The sequence below is a fragment of the Capra hircus genome, chromosome 5 (assembly GCF_001704415.2).
Source record: "Capra hircus breed San Clemente chromosome 5, ASM170441v1, whole genome shotgun sequence".
Classification (NCBI taxonomy): Eukaryota; Metazoa; Chordata; class Mammalia; order Artiodactyla; family Bovidae; genus Capra; species Capra hircus.
The window spans coordinates 41031074-41049170 of NC_030812.1; the positions used below are offsets into that span (position 1 = coordinate 41031074).

At 33.5% G+C, this 18097-nt stretch overlaps 2 protein-coding genes across 2 annotated transcripts in view; one reads left to right on the plus strand and one right to left on the minus strand.

The window, feature by feature from the left end:
- C5H12orf40 (chromosome 5 C12orf40 homolog) overlaps window positions 1-900 on the minus strand; it is a 92518-nt gene extending 91618 nt beyond the window's left edge. Inside the window, 1 exon segment of the mRNA XM_005680229.2 lies at window positions 831-900. Coding sequence (XP_005680286.2) covers window positions 831-900 — 70 coding nt within the window.
- Window positions 921-18097, plus strand: part of ABCD2 (ATP binding cassette subfamily D member 2) — a 90098-nt gene continuing 72921 nt past the window's right edge. Inside the window, exons 1-5 of the mRNA XM_013963869.2 lie at window positions 921-2038; window positions 3502-3682; window positions 13214-13335; window positions 16070-16238; window positions 16948-17042. Of these exons, the coding sequence (XP_013819323.1) occupies window positions 1103-2038; window positions 3502-3682; window positions 13214-13335; window positions 16070-16238; window positions 16948-17042 (1503 nt within the window). The 5' untranslated portion in view covers window positions 921-1102. The remainder of the gene's footprint in view (window positions 2039-3501; window positions 3683-13213; window positions 13336-16069; window positions 16239-16947; window positions 17043-18097) is intronic.

The following is an 18097-nucleotide window of genomic DNA, read 5'->3' on the forward strand; positions in this document are numbered from 1 at the left end:
TATTTCTATCGTCTAATTCCCCTTTGACTCCCAAATGGTTAACTTTTGAATATAAAGGCACATACCTCCAAGTACCAACTCTCTAAAGGACACAGGGGTGGTAGAAGTGAAACACTGCTCTCATTTATTTAATAGTCACTTTGTAAATAATCACCAGTGTATCAGATCTCCATTGTTAAGAATAGCAGTTATGGGGCTTGAAGATTTTTATTATAAGGACAAGTAAACTTTGGAATGAAGTCACAGCAAAGAATTATTTTCTATTATACTGAGACTTATCTCCCATTTATTTACAAAACAATAGCCTCATACAACTTGTTTGATAGGTTCTGGATTTCATGTGAAATCACAGACACTAAAAGAAAAAAAAAATGGGGAGGAGAGAGTGCTGAAAAACAGATCCGAATATTTGATACTTTGTTTTTTTCCAGTGCCCCTCCCATATGCTACTTTCTTCTCCCTTTCAGATTGATTCCATACCCTTTATCTGTTGATCCTCTCCTCCATCATCTCCCCGGTTGCTTCTCCGTTGTTGGAAATCTCCCTTTTTAGCCCTTGGAAATCTCCCTTTCTTTTTGCTCTTCCTTTGTGGTATCTACTAAAACGTTAAAGTGATGTATTTTCTGAAACTTCTGTGGGTTTCTAAGTGACGCTGAGCATGCTCAGTCGCCTAGGCAGGTTTTGTCGCCAGCAGCTGCCCTGATTCGACCTCTCCAAAAATAGACATTTAACTCTCTGAACTGTTTAAGGATATAATTCGTTTTGCTCTCTCTTCATTTTCAAGGTTCAAAGGAAAGCAGCGAGGATTCCAAGGGTCCCTTCGTCCCTACAGCCAATGAGGGGGCTGAGAGGGAGGAGCTTGGGGCTGCTCCGTGCAGCTTGAGCTTCTGAGGGAATCATCCCCAGTAGACGCGGTGGAGCCTGAGCTCTGAAGCATCTGTCACAGAACAAAATTTTTAAAAATAAAAACAATAACAGAAGAGGAGAAACGCTGCAAACTATGGAACGCTGTAAAACTTTCTGAAACATTTTCTGGGAATTCCTGTGGAGCATGATATTTTAAAACCAATTCTTTTTGAAGCCGGTTTGGGTAACTGGGAAAATGATACATATGCTAAATGCAGCAGCTGATCGAGTGAAATGGACCAGATCAAGGGCTGCTAAAAGGGCTGCCTGTGTGGTAGCTGCAGCATATGCTCTGAAAACCCTCTATCCCATCATTGGCAAGCATTTAAAGCAGTCTGGCCACAGGGAGAAAAAAGGCGCTTACCCGGCTGCGGAGAACAGAGAAATACTGCATTGCACCGAGGCCACTTGTAAAAAACCTTCACCTGGAGTGAATGCAGATTTTTTCAAACAGCTACTAGAACTTCGGAAAATTCTCTTTCCAAAACTTGTGACCACTGAAACAGGATGGCTCTGCCTCCACTCGGTAGCTCTAATTTCAAGAACCTTCCTGTCTATTTATGTAGCAGGTTTGGATGGAAAAATTGTGAAAAGCATTGTGGAAAAGAAGCCTCGGACTTTCATCATCAAGTTAATCAAGTGGCTTATGATTGCCATCCCTGCCACCTTTGTCAACAGTGCAATAAGGTACTTGGAGGGCAAATTGGCCTTGGCCTTCAGAACTCGTCTAGTAGACCATGCCTATGAGACGTATTTTGCAAATCAGACTTATTATAAGGTGATCAATATGGATGGGAGGCTGGCAAACCCTGACCAGTCTCTTACTGAGGATATTATGATGTTTGCTCAGTCGGTGGCTCACTTGTACTCCAATTTGACCAAACCTATTTTAGATGTAATCCTGACCTCCTATACACTTATCCAGACTGCTACATCCAGAGGAGCAAGCCCAATTGGGCCCACTGTTTTAGCAGGGCTTGTGGTATATGCCACTGCTAAAGTGTTAAAAGCCTGCTCTCCCAAATTTGGTAAATTGGTGGCTGAAGAAGCTCATAGAAAAGGCTATTTGCGGTACGTGCACTCCAGAATCATAGCCAATGTTGAAGAAATTGCCTTTTACAGAGGACATAAGGTAAGAAAGAAATTAAGATGATGGGTGAAATGTGAGATTGTTCAAACTGCCATTGCAGTGCTGGATACCATCTGTTGTATTGTTTTTGTGCTCATTTCTTTAGCATTTTGGATTCTTATGACATTTAAACCTGTATTAAAATATATGCTTTGTTACCCTTTTTAATCATAAACTGTTAAAGAATTATATGCTAAGTGAAAACTTTTCTAAAGTTTCATGAGAATGAACATGAAACATTTTCACCACTCTAAAAAACTCTACTTATCCAAACATGCTCAGAATTATCTCCAAAGGATTTTCTTAAAACTAAAATCCTAACTAAGTAGATGGTCCTAGAACACTGAAGAAAAATATATGTTTAGAAGCTAAGTAAACATGCTTCCACTGAGATGGAAAATTTAGGATGATATTGTTTATTTTTCAAGAGAAAAAGTGCTTTCATATAAGAAGACAAGTGTAACAATTTTGCATGACTGGTCAATGATGGAGTTCCTTAGTTCTAAGAAGTATAGGAGAGTGACTTACAAATGGCATTTTCATTGCTTATCATATTTTGAGACAAATAAAAAAAGATAAGGAAATGAACTTTTGCCTAGTTTTGAGGGAAAAGTAAAGATTAGAGATGAAGAAGGAGAAAGGAGTTCCAGAATATTTTTATATATTAAAGATTTTCAACATTTAGCAGGTCCATAGAACAGTTAACCTAATTACATAAACTTGCAGTGCATTTAAGAATATTAAATATGACAGAAATCTTTAAATCTTAATACAAATGACCTGGCAAATTAAACAGTAAATTATTCTAAAGTTAAAATGGCATTATGATTATGAAACAGAATTAATTTTCAAAACCATCAATTATTTTAAAAAATTATATAGTAGTACCATTCTGAAGAAGAAAATTTAAAGCAGATTTAGCACTTATATTCCCACTTGAAAATTGGCCTCATACATTGTATAAATCATATTTGTTTTGAATCATTGAACTCAGTGATATAAATCATAACATGCTGTAGGCTTCTTGCATTTAGACATAACAGTAAACTGAGTGCTCAAAAATGAAGTTAATTACACATATGCATGTCATGTGTTTATTTTCACTTATTTTTGGTGTGATCAAGGACAAGGTTCTAGCTGTTTATTCATATTTTATGGATTATCATTTACTGTTAACATCTTATACAGATAAGGTTGAAACCATAAGTATAAATCACTTGTCTGGATTTATATTTAACATTATGTATACTAAATATCAGATACTTAGAAAATAATTTAGATGTGATTACAAGTGAAATAATGGCTAATTCTGACATAATATGTATTTATTGGTTGTTAGAATCAGAGATAAGAGTATACTAAGAAAGAGAAAATATGAAATTATCTTTAAAGGAAGTCCTCAAACACACATTATTTATTTTTATAGTTCATACTAGGTTAATTCTTATCTCTTTTTCTCTCCATAGGTAGAAATGAAACAACTCCAGAAAAGTTACAAAGCTTTAGCAAATCAGATGAACCTCATTTTATCCAAACGTTTATGGTACATCATGATAGAGCAGTTCTTGATGAAGTATGTTTGGAGCAGCAGTGGACTAATTATGGTGGCTGTACCTATTATCACGGCAACTGGCTTTGCAGATGGTGGTAATGACATTTACACTTAATATTAAGTATATGCTTCATATTAATTCTTTTTAAAGTGTCACTGCTGGAGTTGTGTGAGTAAATTGTGTAGCCATCATTCTATAGTCCTTAATGGTCAGAAACAATGGGGAACTTTGAAACATCCAATAATAAGACCAACTGTTTAAAAGAAGTGACCTAAAAGATCTTTCCAGCTCTACAGTATTTCAGAAACCTCTGGTGTAGTGTTTTGGGGGGTTAATCTTGAGCAATTTCAGTTATACTGCCTAATAAAGAATGATTCTCTAATTTACATTTAAACTCAACACAAATTAATACCTTCAAAAAGAGTATAATAGTTCTCACCATGTATTATAAATTTCAGTTCTGCACATAACATGCGTTTATTCTATAAATATTCTATAACCTGGATCTGCCTTGATTGTAATTTGAAGAGTTGGTTGACTATCTTAAACAATCAATAATACTGTTTAAGGGAGTGCTTCATTCCATGGAACAGGGTTTCCTCTACTTGTACGTAGTATATTAGATAACTTCCTATTTGGTGATATTGAGGGGATAAGGGTTGTAAAGTTGCACATGTCTAATTCTACCTTATCACTGTTTCAGTGTTGTTTTTTTCTTTTTTTCAACATTTTTCATCCTTTGGGACAACTAAGAAATGTAAGGACAAGGAGGACAATATTAAAATGTTATGTTTGAGATGACAGTTTGGGTTCTAATTGGCAGGACAGATGTTATGAATTTAAAAAAAAAGAATTTTCCTCTGTCTCTCCAAAGTAAAACATTCACCTTCCTCTTTAAAAACCATTTGACCAAACTTGGTGTTAGTATTGAAGGAACTAGACAAAAACATTGGCTTTGTGGTGAGACAGAGCTTTGCTCAACCCTGCTTTTCCTCTTTTTGCCTGTGTCCTGTTAGTCAAGTTAATTAAACTGTCTAAACCTCAGTTTCCTCATCTGTGTCAGATGTATTCCTTTCTATATCAGAAAGACTACTTCAGAATGCTGTTGTGAGGAATTAGGAGAATAACGTATCACGAACATCAGTGTTCTTAATACATGGTGATAATTATTGCCTAGAAAATAAATGGCAACACTAAGAAAAATGTAACAGAATTCACACTATTTACAGTTATTTTTGGTATAGAATTAAGTATTAATAGTTGTTTGTTTGAAGTCATCCAATAAAAACAAAAAAATTACCATGTGCTTTAACATTTTAAAACAGTGCTTTAATGCTTTACCAATTCTTACAAAAACACTTGTCAAATTTGAGTCATTCTCAACTAAACTTATTCATTTTGGTAAAGTAGAATTTGTCAGTCCCTTGTGATAAGTGATATATATACCAAATGTACTCTACAGCTCAACTGTCTAATAGACAATGTATTTAGACCATGAGGAAAACTGAATTTTACCTGTTCATTTAATGCTTTCAAAATTTGTTTTAATCATTTTAAAAAGTTTATATTGAAAAAGGCATTGTTAGTATTTTAGATTTAATCTTTTCATAATGAAATAAAATAAATTGCTTTTTCAAAAAAGTATTAGAGAAAAAAAGACACAAAACTGTATGGTCTTAAGATTAGTTCTACTAAGAAGTTTAGCAAAATTGTCAAATATTTATAGTGAATATGTACAAGTTTATGGATATTTTGAAGGTTTGTGTATAATATACATTAGCAGCTACCCCAATAACAAAATTATGATGTTGTTCTGTTAGTCTTTGGAAGAACTGATCTTATTAGAAAACCTTGGAGTATTCAACATAGAGCAGAGAAAATGTAGCTATTAATGGTGACAAATTAACACCACAGAGACCAGTAAGAAGTAAACAATGTATGCAAAAAATCTAACAGTCTCACTTCTGTAGATGATGTAATAAAATATTTAAAAATAAATACTATGAATCTAGAAAGTACCATAGTAAGTTAAAAAACAGCATTAAAATTTTAGATTGAAATTGTGATAATAGTCCCGTTGATATAAGTGAAACAAAATAATTCTTAAAACTTCTTTTCAAAAGAAAGCTTTATGAAAAGAAAAGCAATATAATAATAAAATGAATTCATATGATGATATTTTTATGAAAGTATGCTTCAATGTTGTAATTTCTAAGATTACTGTATATATCCTTATAATATTTGTGTGTATATATTTACTAAATATATTTGATTTATAATGATATAATACATGAAAATATTAAGTTATCATTTTACTCAGACAAAATAATTAATTTTTTTAGATAATGACATTATTTTTGAGGCTTTGGGTCTTGGAATTAAATACCATCTATTCTAATTTAGTCTTCAATCTTAATTTATGCTTAGGCCCTGAGTTGTCTCTTACATTAGAGACAAATGAAGTGCATAATACTATATATTTTAATGCAAAATAGATCGGGAATATGGGTGAATAAGAGAACAATAGCAAAGAGAAAAAGGAGAAAAGGTAGAAAAGAGGAAAAAAGAGAAAAAGGAAGAAACAGGTTACTGTTCAAATCTTGATTGCTATTTTATTCATCCTTGAGAAAGTTATACAAACTGTATATGCCTAAATTTTCCTTTCTTAACTGTAAGAATAATAATATATTTTAAGAATTGTTAAGAAATTATATATAATATATTTAATGTGCCTTGAAACAGTCCATGGCAAACAGTAAGAATTTAGGTGGAAGCAATGGTTAATGTTTATTATATTCTTATGCTGTGGGCTCTGATGTCAGATTGTCTGAGTTCAAATCTGGCTTTTTTATTTATGAGGCTGTGACATAGGACAACTCATTAAACCATTTTGTGCTTCAGTTTCCACATTCTAAAATGGGAGAAATTATAGCAGAGTTGTTATGAAGATTAAAGAAGATCACATGTGTAAAATTTAGAACAATGCCTGCATCATAGAAATTGTTCAATAGATGTTTGCTGGTCTGATTATTATTGTTAAAGGGGCAAGACATTTGAAAGTGATTAGAAAGTTGGGGGTAAAGATGAAGATAAGAGGAATAGCCTACATAATTTTGGTGAGAGGAGAAAAGAAAAATAATTGTGTAGTAGATTTATTATACTATATAGCTACAATGTTTAAAATCTTGTGATAAGAACAAGATTACACTTATTAATATATTGAGGTTCACATTGCAAAGTTGCATATGTTGTCATGTCATTTTCACATCAGAAGAGGAGTTATAAGTGATCTAGTCAAGAGCCCGAAATCTGCCTAAGGTCACACAAATGGTTAGTGAAAGCACTAAGGATAGAAGACTATATATAATTCCTTGTGCAATGTTTTTTCCTCCTTCACTGTGCTGTCTTTATATTAACTATATTGGAACTTACTCTATAAAGGACTTACTTGAGACCAAGTAATCATGGGAGCAAATCATTGAAAAAGAGGGATTGATTATTAATTATATATAATCTGTTATTTTTATAGAAGACAGTACTCCTTTATTTGCTTCTCATTAAGAGAAAGACTGAAATTATGTGAAGGAAATAGTTACCTGGGGGCTATAATCTCAATTGTTTTAATGTTATTGACCACTTCTATTCATATCAAGAGCAATTCTGAAAAAGGCTAGGAAAAGCTACTTATAAGTCTCTCCTGCCAGACCTTATTACAGGCACCTAACAAGCAAGGAAGAGAGCAGCTAAGCCTCCGGTGCTGCCAGTATTGGTAGTCTGATAGTGTAAGGTGCACATCAGAAGTAGCAACTGAGAGGTACTGCTCTTAGGAATAGAACTAAATTCTCCCCAACACCCTAGTAACATGGGTGATGTTTTTATTCTCAAAAGTGTACCTGCAACAAGACTATATCTAGGCTCCTGCTACATTAGTATGTCTCATATTCTAATGTCAAATAATTGAAATAAAATGTTATATTGTAGGTCAATTAAGATATAATAGGTGGCAAGAATACAAAGAAGAGCTATACAAAAAAGATCTTCATGGCCCAGATAACCACGATGGTGTGATCACTCAGCTAGAGCCAGACATCCTTGAATGCGAAGTCAAGTGGGCCTTAGGAAGCATCACTATGAAGAAAGCAAGTGGAGGTGATGAAATTCCAGCTGAACTATTTAAATCCTGAAAGATGATGCTGTGAAAATGCTGCAATCAATGTGCCAGCACATTTGGAAACCTCAGCAGTGGCCACAGGACTGGAAAAGGTCAGTTTTTTTCATCCCAACCCCAAAGAAAGACAATGCCAAAGAATGCTCAAACTACTACATAATTGCATTCATCTGACATGCTAGCAAAGTAATGCTCAAAATTCTCCAAGTGAGGCTTCAATAGTATGTGAACCGAGAACTTCCAGATGTTCAAGTTGGATTTAGAAAAGGCAGAGGAACCAGAGATCAAAGTACCAACATCCATTGGATCATAGAAAAAGCAAGAGAGTTCCGGAAAAAGCATCTACTTCTGCTTTATTGACTATGCCGAAGCCTTTAACTCTGTGAATACAAACAAGCTATGAAAAATGCTTCAAGAGATGGGAACACCAGACCTCCTTACCTGCCTCTTGAGAAATCTGTATGCAGGTCAAGAAGCAACAGTTAGAACTGGAGGGGGAACAACAGACTGATTCCAAATTGGAAAAGGATTATATCAAGGCTATGTATTGTCACCCTGCTTAGCTTATACTCAGAATACATCATGCGAAATGCCAGGCTGGATGAAGCATAAGCTGGAATCAAGATTGCCGGGAGAAATATCAATAGCCTCAGATATGCAGATGACACCACCCATATGGCAGAAAGTAAAAAGGAACTGAAGAGCCTCATTATGAAAGTGAACGAGGAGAGTGAAAAGGCTGGCTTAAAAATGAACATTCAAAACTAAGAACATAGTATCTGGTCCCATCACTTCCTGGCAAACAGATAGGGAAACAATGGAAACTGTGACAGATTTTATTTTCTTGGGCTCCAAATTCACTGCAGATAGTGATTGCAGCCATGAAATTAAAAGACACTTGCTCTTTGGAAGAAAAGCTGTGACCAACCTAGACAGCATGTTAAAAAGCAGAGACATTACTTTGCCAACAAAGGTCTGTTTAATCAAAGCTATGATTTTTCCAGTAGTCATGTATGGATGTGAGAGTCGGACCATAAAGAAAGCTGAGTGCCAAAGAACTGATGCTTCTGAACTGTGGTGTTGGAGAAGACTCTTGAGAGTACCTTGCACTGAAAGGAGATCGAATCAGTCATTCTTAAAGGAAATCAGTTCTGAATATTCACTGGAAGGACTGGTGCTGAAGGGCCTGTGTAAAGAACCACCTCATTGGAAAAGACCTTGAAACTGGGAAAGCTTGAAGATGGGAGGAGAAGGGGATGACAGAGGATGAGATGGTTGGATGGCATCACCAACTCAATACACAGGAGTTTGAGCAAGCTCCAGGAGTTGGTGATGGACAGGAAAGCCTGGCATGCTGCAGCCCATGGGCTCACAGAGTTGGACACAACTTAGTGACTGAACTGAACTGAACTGTCCTGTTGACCAATTATCATAACATCAATTATCAATATATATCAGACATACTTTTAGCTGTTAGTAGCTATGCATCTAAGTAGTTACACTTGTAAAGTATAATACATATGTCAACAGGACATAGTCATTAGTGTACCACTCAATGACCATAGTCATTAGTGTACCACTCAATGACTTGTCATAAAGTTAACACATATACATAATCACCACTCAGAAGAAATAGAAGCTTACCTTCATCCCAGAGGTCCCTATACTCTTTCCCAGTCTTATCCTCATCCTAAGGCTCCCACCCCTATCCCTACTTACTCCTGCCCCTGCCATGCCTCACCAAAGGTAATTATTTTACTGACCATTTATTAGTAGTAGACCATTTATTTGCTGGTTTTGGAATCTTCCATGAGTAACCTTATATAGTATGTATAAGCATTCTAGTTGTTCCATTCTTTGTCAGTGTTTGATCTCAGTCTTTTTCACTCAGGTATTTTTCATTTTAGGCATATGGTAAGTTTATAGTTATACTTCATTGTGGTCTTTTCATTTCTTTGTTGACAAATGAGATTAAGCAGTTTTTTTCATTTGTTGGCCATTTGGATAGCCATTCTTATGAAGTGCTGATAGTTTTTTTGATTAATTTTAGATTGTTTTTAAATATGTTTTTTCTCACTGATTTGTAAAAGCTTTTATGTATTCTGTAGTAAGTCTTTTGTCAGACACACGCACAAAATTTCCAATATTTTTCCCAGTTGATTCTTCCTTTTTCAGTCTCTAAACAGCTTGTCTAAGAAAAGTAATCATTTTAATATAATTCAATTTGTCAATTAATTCTTTGTGGTTAATGGCTTTATGTCCTGTTTAAGAAATATTTGTCTAACCCAAGGTCATAAGATATCGTCCAATTTTATCTCTTAGAAATTAATTGTTTTTCATTTTACATCAGTCTACTCAAAGTTGATATGTGGTATAAGGTTGGATAAGGCTGTAAGTTTTTGCTGAGATTTTTCAAGATGTCAAAGGTAAAATATAAATAAAAAGAAAGAAACTCAAGTATAAATCAAAGGGTAAAAGTACAAAAGAAGAGCCTACTTTTTCAACTTTTATAAAATTAACAGACAATTTTCTTAGAACAGTTTTAGGTTTATGGGAGAATTTATCAGAAAGTACAATGTACCTACCAGAGTTTCCCCTCTTATTTACATCTTGTGTTAGTGTTGTACATTCATTACAACTAATAATACATTATTTATACATTGTTAACTGAAGTCCATAGTTTACATTCGGGTTCACTCTTTGCATGTACAGTTCTATAGGATTTGAGAAATTATGGCATAACCTTCATTTTAAAATCCTTTTTCATCTTTTCAGTGAAATAGCAACTGATGTGATCATGTTTCAATATATACTTATTATTATCAGGCCTGAAAAGTACTAATAAGATGAGAATATAATGCTAACTATTAAATCCTTAAATGCAGACCTTTTGAAAAAATACTGAAAATATTTGGTGAGGAAAATGAAATGTGTCTACCTAGCATACAAAATAGGTGAGGGCTTTAGGTTGTGAGTTTATATGTCTAACAGACACTAAGAAATCTGACCTTGTCATAGAAGTCACATAGTTCCCTACTTATGTGTATGATAAAATACTCATGCACTGCTCTTAAACCACCTGCTAAAGAACAATTAGTAGAATAAAAATGTCAAATGAAATCTTTCCCGAGCTGTTTTTAATTTTGTTACAAATTTGCAAGTTTAAAAGCTTGGAGAAAACCCAGTAGGTGTTAGTCTGCCAAAGTAGTATAGAAAGTACCATCCTGTACCAAACAGCAGTCTGTCTGTGCTAGTGTTCTCTTTTTAATATAGGCTGTCAGTGAAAGCTGTTATTTAAACCCCTTTTAACCCAAATTGATGAAATCCCATAATTATTTTAGCCAGATTCTCTGAGTCAAAACTATTCTTAGCACTTTAACTGATATAGCAATCACTATTTTGGTAGCTTGCTGAGAGTCCTTTGTTAATTTTTTGTGGTTGTCTAAATTTTGCCACACATTTAAATGTTCTGAAGTATATGAAGATTCTTTTCTCAGTTTATCCAATCACGTCTTTCTTTCCTTACTTACACTAGCTCTTATAGCCTTTCTTTGTACAACTAATTTCAAGGGAAACAAAAATAATTCTCTAAAGCAGTGCTCAATAGCCAAACCAGGAGGTTCCCATGAACTCATGGTTATTCTGATTCTCAAAATAAAATCAGTGCTTGACACCAACCAATACCGTAACTTGAACAAGTTATTTATTCAATTGGCATTGCTGAAATTTCTGTTCTCTGAGATATTGCTTATGCTGTACTTGTGATCTTTTAAAATCGTATGCAGTCTTCAAGCCATCCCTCACAGTCTATGTCTCCATGAAGCATTTTCTGTCTCTTGCATCAAGAAATTATCTTCGTCTCTTTCAAATGCATCACACTAACTCTCCTTATAGGTTGCCCTGCATTGTTATTTGGGAACTTGTCTTCTCTCCTACCAAACTGTAAGCTCCCTAAGGAAAGAGTTTGAAAAGCACATTTAATCCTTTCATGGCCTGTAGCACCTTGCCTAATTTCTTGTAAATCTTGCTGTTCAGTAAATATCCGCTGAATGAATTTACCCTTCTATTATGCATGGATCCCTTTCAAACTCAGCTGAGCTGTCTATAAGCAAGTAAAGGTGAAAGTATCTGAAAATTATATCAGGGCACATGTTAAATATTTGCATTGTCAGGGAGAAAAAAAAGCCCTTTTTTGCTGAGATAAATCCAGGTGAAATAAATATCAAAGTGGCTATGATATATGGCTATATTATTCTAATTTCCTTCATTAATTTATAGCTTTCAATTTAGAACTTTGGTGATAGTCTGTAGAAAGACTGGATAGAGAATAAAATTGATGGCAAGATAAAAGTAATGACCTTGAGAGAATAATTTTGAAGAGCAAGACTAAACTGAATAGATATAAAATAGCAACACTTACAGAAAATAATAATGCCTAACATTTAAGACGGAGAAGGCAATGGCACCCCACTCCAGTACTCTTGCCTGGAAAATCCCATGGATGGAAGAGCCTGGTAGGCTGCAGTCCATGGGGTCACTAAGAGTCGAACACGACTGAGCAACTTCACTTTCACTTTTCACTTTCATGCATTGGAGAAAGAAATGGCAACCCACTCCAGTGTTCTTGCCTGGGGAATCCCAGGGACGGGGGAGCCTGGTGGGCTGCCGTCTATGGGGTCACACAGAGTCAGACACAACTGAAGCGACTTAGCAGCAGCAGCAGCAACATTTAAGAGCAATTATTATAAGCTACGGATTAGGTTAGCATGGAATAGTAGGTTCTAAACACTCTGGTGAGTACTAGGAAGAGTGAATAAAATACAGTTTGCCCCTTAAATAACTTATAGTCCACTGGGAAAGCCAGACAAGGATTTCCAGGGAAACCTGTATTAAATAGTTAACTCTTTAAGAAAGAGCTCTGCAAAAAGGAAAGTATATTAAAATCAGGAGAAATTATATATGCAAATACTACAGAGTAAACAGAATTTTACCTAATTGGGTGTTGCTGAACTGTAGGGTGAAAGTTGAAACAAATAGACAGAGGTAGATTATGATGGTCAGCTACTTTGCATTTCTTTTAAAAGAAATCACACTAGAAATATTTGCTTAGATTCCAGTTAGTGGCTTTTTTATTGACTGAATCAGTAGCATTTTATTACCTGGCTGTAATAGAGTAGGGAGTTGAATTTGGTAAGGGTTAAAAGAATGCTAAATGATAATTGTCTTAATACCTATAGATTTAATTCTTCTAACTCTCCTTCTAGTAAAATAAGATAAAGGAAAATTTGAATAAAATCTGGTACAAATACTGTGTTTGTAATAATTCATTAATTTCTAGGAAATCCTGATACTAATGAAAAGTTCACATATGATTGAGTCACAGCTTGAATCAAAACTCAGTATAAAATAAAACATTTAGTTACTTAAAAAATTCAATAGTTTTTAATTTGCTTTTAGATCTAGAGGATGGTCAGAAACAAGCTATGGTTAGTGAACGGACAGAAGCCTTTACCACTGCCCGAAATTTATTGGCTTCTGGAGCTGATGCTATTGAAAGGATTATGTCTTCATACAAAGAGGTACTTGCATTTCTTGTCAGTTTGATTTAAATAAGATGTATGAAAATCAAGCAAAAATGTAAATTACTACATATGTTTATTATTTTGGAAACACCTATTCTCTGGCAAAAACTGCTAAGAGCATAATCAAGATAAAGGACAAGTCCCAAGTGTATTATCTTTCAGTTTTTATACTCTCAATTGTCAACTCCTCTTTTTCTGTCTGTAGTATAACATATTTGTTTTTTAAATTTTACTAAAAAGCCTTTTGGTATGCATTCTGAAGTGAGAATGTCTAAATTGAAATTCCTGCTCCAGTGTTGGCAAATTACTTGAACTCAACCTGTTTGTGTCTATTTCTTCATCTGTAAAATAGGAATAATGAAGGTGATGACTTTGTAGAGTTATGATAGTAAGCACTTTTATAAATGTTAGCCAGTAATATTACTTATATACCTTACAAACTTTTCCTTTTCTTTCAAGTCGACCACATGTAAGAAACCCTTTTGTGAATCCACTTTCTTTCTGAAGCCTAGGTCTTCCTTCTGTGTGCTCATGGTACATCTGTTGCTTTACCACATTATAATTGTTTATTTCCTGCTTGAGACCCTGAGTGTAAAGCAGGAATTATCTTATTCATCTTTACATTCTTAGTATCTATTTTAATGTTTGGAATATTGTATATGGTCAGTAAATGTTTCCTGAAAGAATGGTAGTACGATCTACAGAAAGACCTACAGGTATCACAGGGTTAAGATTAAAAGTCACTTGTTTCAATTCAGATATTAAATAATATTCAATGAATAGTCATTCTTGCTATTAATGACTCCTGTGGCTTTTGTATCAATATAGATTGCCAGAGCATAATTATAAATTTATCTGCCTATTAAATCATCCTTAAATATATTATATAGGATAGTTGCAAAGTTTGTGACTTGCTGACAGAAATTTTCAGTCTCTTTCAACAACTATTTATTGAATTTTTTTAAAGAAAAGATAAAACCAGTTGTTTAGGGCCATAAAGCAAAACAGCTCAAAATTTTTTTTCAAATATTAATTTTGATAAACTGGAGGCGTAGCTTTGAAGGTAGGTATTTTGATCTAATAAATCTCTTATTAAAATTAAATGACAAATCAACATTTTATACAACTCACGTTCAAATACTTGGTAAGTCACAGAGAGAATATCAGTTTGTTTTTCTAGATTGTCTCCAACATAGGAAATGATTCCATTTTGTTTTATTTTGACTGTATGTGCATTGAATCATAGAATTTTCACTTCCAAAGGATCTTATTATTGCTTTGAAAGCACATGAAAGCATCATGGTTTTCCACTATCTCTGAAGGGAACAAGATAGAGAAACCCCCTTTTCTTATATCTTGAAGTAATTTGTTGGCAATCACACTCCTAATTTTTTCTTTTAACACTCTTGGCCCATTCAACTCTGCATCCTGGTATACTAATTCAGTGCCCCCTGCCTTTTTCAGTTGACCTCCAAATATGTTTAGATTTGTTTTACACAAATATATTTTCCCAGATTTCTTTTGGATCCATATTTTGTTAATCTTTAGCCCTGTTTACTTCTACTTGGGAACTCAAAAAATTCTTCTAGGAAATGTTTTAGAAACTGTCCTATATAATAAGTATAATATTAATATACAGAAATGAAATACTCATCTAATTATAGACCTCTCACATGGTAGAGACAAGTGGCAGAAGGCTTTTAACAATAATACCTGTTCATTCCCTGCTTTAGTTTTGTACTCACAAAAATCTTACACGAATATTAGTATTATATTAGTTCACAGTTTACTGTTTAAGAGATATATATTAGTGACATGCCTTGTTTATTGATACCGATATCCTACTAAACAATTCTATAAGGGAATGTTTTTTATTGCGTCCTTTACACTGAGAAAGATGGTCTTAACAGGACATGAGTCACCTTGATAACGAAGTGTTCTTTTAATAGAAAAGTAGCCGAGATTCAACCTAAATTGGACAACTGGCAGAATAGGAGCAAGACACCATTTTATTGAGTCTTTTAACTAAAACAAAGATTTATCTCATAATCTCATCTAGAAAAAAAGTCATATTTAATATTTCTCTTTGGGCCTATACATCATGTTTGGCTTAAACAGAAACTGAATCTTGGGATTTGGACTGAAAAGTATTTGAAGTTTTTCACTGAGCTGACTCAATGTTGATATCTTCTAGCAGGGGTAAATTTAGGAATTTTGTGCCTAATTTAGGAATTTTGATAACCACTTAGACTTAGAAACATTATTTCTTAACAAGAAAAAAATACATTTTTAAAAAATCTTCTATTTTAAATTGAAAAAACATCAAAATAATTTCATTGAATGAATTTAAGCTTTACACAAAACTTCTAATTTCTGGAAATCAAGTGTTCATGTAAATGGAGCCAAATCAAAAAATTGATTGAAAGACTTTGGAAGATTTTTAAGTCTCACTAATATTCTGAAATCTTTACATGTCACTCTGAATCCTGACTTGAATAAGTAATTTTGATGAGTTTTATAATTCCAATCAAGCTTAAACTGTCAACTTGCTATGCTACTTCTTGGTAAGCTTTTTAGTGCTACTAGTTTTAGTTATCAGATATGCTTACCTATTTTTCACATAATAAAATAAGACCTTTAACATTAAATCAAGAATCCTATATGATTGCATATTTGTTTAAAAGTCTGTCTTGAGTATATTAACTATTTTATATCACTGCATTGGTTTTAGATAACTGAATTAGCAGGCTATACTGCTCGAGTATACAACATGTTTTGGGTTTTTGATGAAGTAAAAAGAGGCATTTATAAGAGAACTGCTGTCTTGCAAGAGTGTGAAAACCATAGCAAGGGTGGAACTAACATAGAATTACCCCTCAGTGAAACGTTGGAAATCAAAGGTATTAAACTCAAATGTTTTTGTACATCTATATGTTAAGTTTTTATCAACAGAACCAAAGTATTTTAGAAGATAGCTAAGGAACCAACATTTAGTTATTTAAACAGTTATTCCTGAAGTTAGTGCTGTATTTTGAAGAGTAGTAACTAAAATTATCATAAAAAATACTATGCTACTTTTATTTAGGACAAAATGTCTAGAATAGTTCCTGGAAACTGTACATATGGCAGAATGATTTTTTTTTTTTTGCTTTTAAAATTCAAATAATAGAATTAATGTTATATTATTCTCCTTTATTCTATCATTTATTTGGTTATTATAGTTTTAAAGATTGTATTTTTCTATGTCTTTGTTTCTGTGGCATTGTTTTTTTTTTCTGTAGGAAAGTTTAATTTGTAGAAATAAGTAGTTATAAACAATGTAGCTGATACCAGATAGAGTTTATCTTTGCTCTCATTTTTATGTTAGCATCATATTATTGTAGAATGATATTTCTGAGAAAGATAGTCTAAATAGATACATTAAAATGTGCAAGTTTACATTAGGCTTTGTTTTAGATATAGATATCTTTATTTACATTTATTCCTATGATATTACTGTAAATTATCTTTATAGTAAATTTATCTGTTATGTTGCATTATACTTTAAGTTATTTAATTAGCAATAACACGTGATACCTTTTGAAATGTAAACTGTTCCTTAACTTATAGGAAAAGTTATTGATGTGGAGCATGGAATTATTTGTGAAAATGTTCCCATAATTACACCAACGGGAGAAGTGGTGGCTTCCAGACTAAACTTCAAAGTAAGATGATATTCAAGAATCTTCTGATTTTTGCCAACACACTAATACAAAAGAACTCAGAATTCTTGTACCTTATATTAAATACTTGGAGGAAGCATATGGAAAGGAAGGGAAATCAAGAAAGGTAGGCATAGTGATTCAATTACAGAAGCAGTTACTTCCTCAGAAAGCAGAAAGAAAGAGAAATTTAATTTCTACTGCTTTATTGCCTGGTTGAAAATCAAAATTACAGTACCCTGAGAGCCTAAACAAGGTAACTTTGGGGAGTAATAGGAAATTTCCTCAGAAATTAATATCCGGAAGTGAATTCTAATTTTTTTTCCTTATAGGAATTACTCAAGTAATATAAGCCTATATTATTACATATTTACTAAAATATGAAAGAGGAGGTTATCAGCAAGTTTACATTAAATTTATAAGTTTAACTTATATTTTCAATAACTACATCTTCTATTAGGAAAAAATAGAAGATTAACAAATTTGAATTTAGTTCTTAATTCTATTGAGAATAACATTTATTGTTTAATACTCTGTCTTGACTATAAAAACTAAGGTGTAAAAATAGCTAATAAATCTGAGACCCTGATTTAAAGCATTATAAAATTCAAATATGCATTTTGGAATTCAAATGCAAAATAATTGACTGATAAGTAGAATAAAGTTATCTGTGCATAGTTCAAACCATGACATGATTAGATCTAATAACAGAAATATGACCATATATGTACATTTAATGATTTTAATGTGGACCTTAGTCTAGGTTTAAAGATGTATTTGCAAATTCATTAAGCTGCTAGAAGAGGATGAGAAGTACTAAACAAGGGGAAATTTTGTGTTAATAAATGTGAGAGAAATTGTGTTTTAACTACAGTTTGGTTGGGCTCTGTTTTTCGATTTATAGACCTTTAGAGTAGCAATAAGGGGCCTCCCCGTGGCTCAGTGGTAAAGAAACCTCCTGCACTGCAGGAGATGCAGGAGATGCGGGTTCAATCCCTGTGTTGAGAAGATCCCCTGGAGTAAGGCAGGGCAACCTACTGCAGTATTCTTGCCTGGAG